This window comes from Octopus sinensis, linkage group LG12 (genome assembly GCF_006345805.1).
Source record: "Octopus sinensis linkage group LG12, ASM634580v1, whole genome shotgun sequence".
In the NCBI taxonomy this organism is placed as follows: Eukaryota; Metazoa; Mollusca; class Cephalopoda; order Octopoda; family Octopodidae; genus Octopus; species Octopus sinensis.
This window is the reverse complement of record NC_043008.1, coordinates 34,241,217-34,249,993: the sequence shown is the minus strand read 5'-3', so window position 1 is coordinate 34,249,993 and position 8,777 is coordinate 34,241,217. Positions and strand designations below refer to the sequence as shown.

General features: G+C 35.8%; 1 protein-coding gene across 1 annotated transcript in view; it reads right to left on the bottom strand.

The window, feature by feature from the left end:
- Nucleotides 1-2,744: 2,744 nt before the first annotated feature.
- The window catches only part of LOC115218069 (receptor-transporting protein 4), an 84,406-nt gene continuing 78,373 nt past the window's right edge, over nt 2,745-8,777 (bottom strand). Inside the window, exons 4-5 of the mRNA XM_029787839.2 lie at nt 7,585-7,755; nt 2,745-3,031 (exon numbers count right to left, since the gene is read on the bottom strand). Of these exons, the coding sequence (XP_029643699.1) occupies nt 2,867-3,031; nt 7,585-7,755 (336 nt within the window). The 3' untranslated portion in view covers nt 2,745-2,866. The remainder of the gene's footprint in view (nt 3,032-7,584; nt 7,756-8,777) is intronic.

The following is an 8,777-nucleotide window of genomic DNA, read 5'->3' as shown; positions in this document are numbered from 1 at the left end:
CATGATATACCATAAACACATTAATAACAATCAATCGATTAAAAGTGTTGCATTCCCTTTTCTATTGGTCACGTGGTATGACGCCTGCGTACAGATTATTGTCTTGTCTTCGTCTGCCTTTTTATGTCTTTCTTTCACAGGCACGCCACATACAGACATCCTAGTACCCATGTGTGGCTGTGTGTGCAGTTGTGTGTGTGTGTGTGTGTGTGTGTGTGTGTGTGTGTGGTGTGTGTGTGTGTGTGTGTGTGTATGCGTGCACTTCTTGAAATTTATTTATCTTGTGTTAAGGAATAGTTTGGCAACCATAAACAAAGTTCATAAATCTCGCGAGAAATTACAAGACGTGTGTACACAGGAGTGTATTATGAGTTGTTATTTCTTCGTTTAACTGTCAAAAAATGTCGAGGAATTGTCGTAAAAATAACAGATGATGAGAACTGTTTAAGACAGTTATGCAAAATTTACGGCCCGTGGAACTGTCTGAATGACATGTCTAGCGAAAATTACCCTGAATCTTTTTAGTAACGCAGCCTGGTTCTCGAATAAGATTGCACATGTCTGGTTTAAAAGACATGTTCGGTGTTTTCTGCGATTAAGTGGTTTCTTTTGCGTACAAAGGTTCAAGACAACTTTCCAGCGTTTTAAACAAATTTTGCCTACAAGAGCCGCAGCTCCAGCTCAGCCTTTTTTGAATGAAATTTGGTAGAAGGAAACTGCAGAAATCCATCATTAAAAAAAAAAAAAGGGATGGGGAACTGTAAGATTCTGAAATTTTGGGGACAAAGTATTTTGGTTGACTCAAGGCACGTAAATAACACTGTGTAACACGATTTTTGTCCCTGGGTCGCAAATTTCCTATTTCCTTACTCCTAGAAAGTATGAAAGTGGCTAATATTTCTTTCAAACTTCGCTTTTGTGATATTTATTCAAACTTCAACGAATTCCTTTCAACACATGGCTCCCCATTACTCTTGCTCATGATCAGAGATGCACATATTGCCAGCCACTAAGAAACATGCTCAAGTGGTTATGGTCAAACAACTGACAAGCAAATCTGTGGTGTTGCGCAGAACGTTTGCTATAACGATGTTCCTGAAATCCAGCAACTCAGCGCTGAACCTTGCCTTTAATGTAATGGAAAATAGGACAGTTTAAAATCATTGATGTCCAGGTCACAAAAGCAAAGTTTGAAGGGTATAGTAGTCATTTCCTTTGATTCCTAAATAGAAGCAGATAGGAAATAACACTGACCAAAGACAAAAAAAAAAAAAAACCTAAAAAAACAGAAAAATATTAAAAATTTTGTTACACAGTGTAATTGATTAGACGTAACTCTAGAGAAACGCGGGTTGGACTGGACGACTATCAGATCAGAAGAGTAACACAGCACTCAATAGTAAAGGGAGAATGTTATTTCTGATTATCAAACAACTGGCTCTTCACAGCTGGTTATTCCTATTGTGCGTTTCTGATTATTATATTGGATATGAAGTGCAATCTTATATAGACTGATGAAAGGAAAGACGAAATTCAAATAACCAGATGTTAGGGGCCTGCTTATAAATCATAGGTGTGTGTGTGTGTCTTTTTTTTTGTTTTTGTTCTTTAGTTTCTTTTCGCCATCACAGCGAAAGCCAAACAAGAGCACCGCTCTTACATTCAACAATTTTGATGCTAATCTGCAATATATCAATTTAACATCAAGTGCATTGATCCTTTACCCACTTCACGGAGGAGTCAATGTTCCAGATGTTCGATAAATCATAGCAATTCACTCATTGAATTTGGGTGTTAGTGAATGAGCGAGTACCGAATTTTTTAAAGACCCAGAAGAAATAATTGTTTCAAATGTTGGCACAAGGCCAGACATTTTAAGGAAAGGGGTAAATCGATTACATCGGATTCAGTGTTCAACTGATACTTATTTTATCGATCCCGAAAGGATGAAAGCTGAAGTTGACCGCAATAGTATTTGAACACAGAACGTAGGGTCGCTAAGCATGATAATAATTCTGCCAGCTCGTCACCTTACAAAGAACAGTGGTCTTAAATTTTGGCACAGGGCCAGCAGTTTTTAATGGAAGAGGAAAGTTGATAAAATTAATCCCAGAACTGGATTGGTGCTTATTTTACAGACTCCGAAAAGATAAAAGACTAAGTCTGCCTCGGCGGAATTTTAGTTCGGAACGTAAAGAAAGACATAATACCGCTAAGCATTTTGTCCGGAGTGCTAACGATTCTGCCAGTTCGTCGTCTTACACAAAACGAATAATCCTTTCTAGTATAGGCACAAGGCTTGAAATTTGGGTGTGAGGAGGGGCCAGTTAATTATATCGACCCAGTTCTCGATTGGTACTTATTTTATCGACCTCGAACGGATGAAAGGCAAGCCGACCTCTGCGGAATTTAAACTCTAAACGTAAAGTCGAACGAAATGTCGCTAAGAATTTTGCCTGACATGCTAACGACTCTTATTTCCTTATTGCCCACAAGGGGCTAAACATAGAGCGGACAAACAAGGACAGACAAACGGATTAAGTCGATTACATCGATCCCAGTGTGTAACTGGTACTCGACCTCGGCGGAATTTGAACTCAGAACGTAACGGCAGACGAAATACTGCTAAGTATTTCGCCCGCCGTGCTAACGATTCTGCCAACTCGTCGCTTTACACAGGACAAATAATAAAAAATAAAATACGATATGAATATTTATATAGAAACATATTTAAAAATATTGTGTTTTTTTAACGAACATGAAAGAGTAAAAATGTCTACATTTTAACAAATATTTTGATGCTTTTTTTATGAGGTTCACGTTGTCGTTTTTATTATTGTGATGTCATTTAAAGCTGCAACTTGTGTCAAGAGAAAGACCATTCTTCTTTGCATAAACCTTCTTTGCATGCTTGGCACAGATCTGTATTGTGCTGATTCCTAGGTTTGCCGGCACGACGGTCAATTCGAAGCGGAGGACGAACAAACCCGTAATGCAGTTGACCAATTCGATTGTACACGTTTCCGATTACCTAAAAAGAAAATTTTTTAAAATCAACAACATGATAAGTATGTATGTATGTATGTATGTATGTATGTATGTATGTATGTATGTATGTATGTATGTATGTATGTATATAAATATATGTATATATATATAAAGAGAAAGGGAGAAAGAGACCCCTTCAGTTACGAATGACCATGGGATTGCACCGAGGAACAAGTCCGGTAAGGTTGTTTGTGGAAGACCAGTAGTAGCCCATGCATACCAGTCTCCCCTCTCCACACCACCGATGTTGTCCAAGGGAAAACCTGATACGTCGCAACTCATTTCTACAGCTTAGTGAACTGGAGAAACGTGAAATAAAGTGTCTTGCTCAAGTACACAACACACAGCCCGGTCCAGGAATCAAACTCACTATCTCACGATTGAAGCTCAAACTGCTGTGTCATATCTTTTCTCAGTTCGAGCTATTTTTCTGTTAGTTCCAGGCGGGTTCCATAATCTAGTGTGTGCATATCTCTTATGACGAATGAAGTATATATGAGATTCTTCGCATTCTTCTAGCCATCGTCTTCACAACTAAATACATGATGACCGTTGACTCACGTTAGTGAACCCATTGATGATAATACTGAACAAAAACTGACTTAAAAGTTAGATACCACACTGAAGCGATTCAGCAAAGATCGATATATGTGTATGTAAGTGGAATGTTATGAAAAATATAAACTTAAATTGAATACCATTACGGCTGAATTTTCAATCATTATTGATAGTTATGAAGTCACGAAGAATGAAATAACTTTAAACTATCAAAAGAAAAAAAGGAAAGGCAGTTGAGCTAGTAAAAAAAGACAATCTAATATGGAAAAATTCACCGATCCAATAATAGAGAGTTGAAATATTGTTTTTAAAGTTTGGCACAAGGCCCGAAACTTCGGGGTAGAGGGCAAGTCGTATACATCGACCTCAGTGCTCAATGTATACTTATTTTATCGACCCCGAAAAGATGAAAGGCAAAGTCGACCTTAGCGGAATTTGAACTTTGAACATAAACTCAGACGAAATGTCGCTAAGCGTTTTTGTTCGGCGTGCTAATGACTCTGCCAGCTTGTCGCCTCAAGACAGACGAAATATTATTTACCATATTCGATGGAGATATGTTTTTATGTAGTAGTAGTAGTAGTAGTAGTAGTGGTGGTGATAGCTGTGGTAGTGATAATAGTTGTTGTGGTGGTGATGATGTGATGGTGGTAGTCTCGTAGTTCTATAATCAAAGCCATGCCATTTTGAGGGTTTCTACAGAGTCACGTTAACTAATGCAGGCATGGGCAAGGTTATTCGAGAAGCGGCCCGCATGAGACATAGCTCATCAGCAGGCGGGCCCTACTCCTAAAAATAATGCCAAGTAATTGGCAAATAATGCCAATAATTGCCTTTTGTCCATACGATAAACGTCGCCCTTTTCAAGCCTTGCCAGGCTCATGGCCCCAGTCCATCGCAGCGTTACTCAAGAAACAGGAAGAGAGAGTGAGAGAAAGTTGGTGGCGAAAGAGTACAACAGGGGTCACCACCAACCCTGCCGGAGCTTCGTGGAGCTTTTAGGTATTTTCGCTCAATAAACTCACAACGCTCGGTCTCGTAATCGAAACTGCTATCCTCCGACCGCGAGTCCGCTGCCCTAACCACTGGGCCATTCCGCCTCCACCCTTTTGTCCATGACTCGTTATATGTCACTTCTTTTCTGAAGACTTCTAGAGTATGATTGTGGCTGTTGTTGTTTAACTCCAGTCAGATTTTTTATGCCATACCAGGTCTTATTTTTCTTTCCTCAGAGAATTTTAATATTTTACAAGTGAAATATATCAACCGTCTTAACTAGCTACATACGACATTATAGAGAAGAAAATTAAGTCTACAAGTCAATGAGTAAAATATGCTATGTTAGCAATATTAACTATGCTATAATATTTCTATGCATGCATGTGTGTGTGTGACGTGCAAAGACTGCTAAGAGATAGAAATCATTAATTAACAACTCCTTAACCGCTGTTGGAAGCTATTTTTGTCTACACGAGAAGCTTTCTCAAGACGTATACAGCAGTTTTGTAGCTTTCGATAGTATTTCCACGTTAAGTAAGATATATAGAATGCTGTTCTGAACCAATACTGCTTCTGTTGCTAATAACAAATTTCTACTCAGCCCGCAAACTATCTTCAAAACCAGTGATTTGTTAATTATTGTTTTCCTGTTTTAGTAAAAGCAAAATTTGTCTGAGCATCTGGTTGATAGTGTATACTTGCTACTGATGACGAGCAAAGACACTGGGTTTGGCAATACTATCACCATGCTGAATGCCTTTCGTTTGTTATTGATACACTTCTATGCTTTTTAGCACTATACGTCTATATGAGATGCTTTCTCAATACCGCAATTTCGTGGCTTTTGATAGAATATCCATGTTAAGTAAGATGTACAGAATGATATTTAGTTTTGTATATTAGTTAATATAAGCAAATTAGTAATGTTAGTATATATTAGTTAACATATTCACAAATACACACACAGAGGAATATAGACGTGCAGTATAAAGAAAGAAAAAATAAAGATGCACTTGAAGTCTTTAAAAATATTTATTTACATTTACTTAACCGCTTTACAATTCCATCATACTGGAAATACTGTAAATGAAAGGACCGAGAACAATGCCGTATTGTCTCGAGTTTGACTGGAATTAAAACATTTACTCCTTTTATATAGAAATTCTGGCTTAAACTGCCATGCTAGAATTTTGGTGATTTGTTTGTTGCACGTAAATCTTAGTGTTCACTTAGCAGAATCTGTCCCGGCATTAGAATTTCGTATTTACTGCCTATGAATACCCAGTCTGTTTCTTACGGCAAGCTTCTTTTACCTTGTGTAATCTTCATTACAGCTGTTACATTTAGTAGAATAAATTAAGATTTTTGATGCACAAATGAAGTGATTTTTTTTATGCAGTGAAATATGTTCTGATGTGAATTCACAAGATATGTTTTCTATAACGTTGATGGATGCAAATTCTGCAGTCAGACTGACCGCATTTTTTAAGTATAGGTGTTGTGTTAGCAGTGGATAATTTAGCGTTGGTAAGTAATACATTTAGGAATTTAGGTTGTTTTTTGCTTTTGATTATTTTGTGTATTTCGGGTGCTTGTTTCATTCTTAGATCTTGCATTGAATGTTTCTGTTTTCTTGGGTTATCTGTTGTGATGTATTACAGAATATTTGGCGCATTATTTTTGTAATATGTGATTCTTAAACTTCTTTTGCTTTGTCACGTTCTATTACGTTAATAAATTTTGTTGAAGACTGTCTTTCAAGTAGAATTTGGTTTAATTCTTGGAGTCTTGTATTTTGAGTTTCAAAATTCGAAATGAATGAATATATTCTTTGTGATAGATTAAACAGTTACATTCGTTTCCGTATGTTTTGCATCGCAAGAATTTAATAATAAGCCTTTTTTAGAGTCTGTATATTTGTAGTGGCTGTCGGTTTCAATATTTATATACTTTGTTATTTGTAAGATATCCAGGAAGGATAGCCGATTTGTATTCCATAGTGTTTATTATTCCCGTTGTTTATTAATCAAAATTATGAAATCAATAAGTTGGTCAAAACCAGAATGAAGTAGTCATCCAAGTTATCTCTCCAATTCTTTTAATAGATAATTTGTAGAAGTTGATGTTGCACTTCAGTCTGGACTGTTCGCATATTTGGATTCCTGCGGATGCCATGACCAAATTGGTGTACGTTGGGGCAACCACCATTCCCATTGCAGTTCGAGGTATTTGTTCGTAACTATTGTCACTAAAGTTGAAAAGATTATTTTGTGTGATAAATTTAATTACTGCAGTAATTTATTTTTATCTATTCGCTCCGGTATTTCGTTGAGGAATTTTTCAAGAAAGAATTGTATGGCTTTTGCATGGATAGTAGGATAGAGATTTACTTTATTATATATGTGAGACGGTTTACATGTTTTCTGAGAGGTGGTTTAACAGGCCCCAGTCACAGCTTACAACGCTTGGTATGTAATTTAGAGTAGGCTTCAGCAATATGTCTGCTATGTTACTAAGTATATATATATATATATATATATATATATATATATATATATATATATATATATATATATATATATATATATATATATATATATACATATATATATATATATAGTGAGAATTTACAAAAAAAAACAACAAAAGACGAAGACGGGTATGTAATCAACAAACAGATGTATTAGTATAACGCTCGGGAAGTGAGAAAGTATTTTACGTTTCGAGCCTACGCTCTTCGACAGAAAAGATCACAGAAATAAACAGGGAGAGAAAATAGAAAACGGCATAGTGGCTAGCGATCTATCATGGCGAATATATATATATATATATATATATATATATATATATATAATATATATATAGAGAGAGAGAGAGAGAGAGAGAGAGACAGAGTGAGAATAGAAAGTGGAGACAGACAGGCCGAGACGAAAACAGAAGCAGAGACAAATGGCAATAATGGAAAGTTGATTCACTCACTTTTACAACTTCTTCAGGGTACCACATTGCTGGTTCATAACAACCATTTTTACATCGCATGCATTGTTGGCCATATAATTTAAACATCACATAACCAGAACTAGTTGCGAAATTCAAATGAAACCAAAATATAACTCTGCCTTTCATCGAAGTCCAACCATGACCACATTGCTATAACAAATATAAGAAAAAATAATACCTAGGAATTACTGAACTAGTCATAAGTTAAAGAAAAGAAGAAACATTGTAAATGTGTTGCTTTAATACTTTAAATAAAAATTTTATGCAAATAAGTAACGGGTATCAAGATTTTATCTATCCTAGTAATAAAGTATAGCTATATTATTCTCTACTGGAAGCTAAATGAATTAGCAGGACAAGAAAGCAAAAGAAGGAAAATAATGACTGTAGAAATAGTATATTTATCATAAATACAAAGAGAGTAGCGTCCTTATGCAACTATAAAACTATTAATTGCAAGGCTATTAAAAAAAACTTGCAATGAGTAAATGGCTATAAAAAAAACTTGCAATGAATACAAGATATAAAACACGAACAAAATTAAAAACGAAAACCTCTTCAAGGACGGTAACAAATGTAGAGAGGATAATAGAGAAATAAACAGAAATCATTTAAAAAAGAAAAACCAAACATTGAGCTGATAATGAAATTATTGTAAGGTATGCCATATATACTTGTATACATTATATATGTATATATATGCTTATATAAAAGTATATATATATATATTTACTATAAATATTATATGCATGTATTGATATACACATGGCGTAGGAGTGGCTGTGTGTTAAGTAGCTTGTTTACGAACCACATGGTTCCGGGTTCAGTCCCACTGCGTGGCACCTTGGGCAAGTGTCTTCTACTATAGCCTCGGGCCGACCAAAGCCTTGTGAGTGGATTTGGTAGACGGAAACTGAAAGAAGCCCGTCGTATATATATATATGTATATATATAATATATATATATATATATATATATATATATATATATGTGTGTGTGTGTGTGTGTTGTGTGTGTGTGTGTGTGTGTGTGTCTGTGTTTCTGTGTTTGTCTTCCCAACATCGCTTGACAACCGATGCTGATGTGTTTACGTCCTCGTAACTTAGCGGTTCTGCAAAAGAGACCGATAGAATAAGTACTAGGCTTACAAAGAATAAGTTGATTTGCTCGAC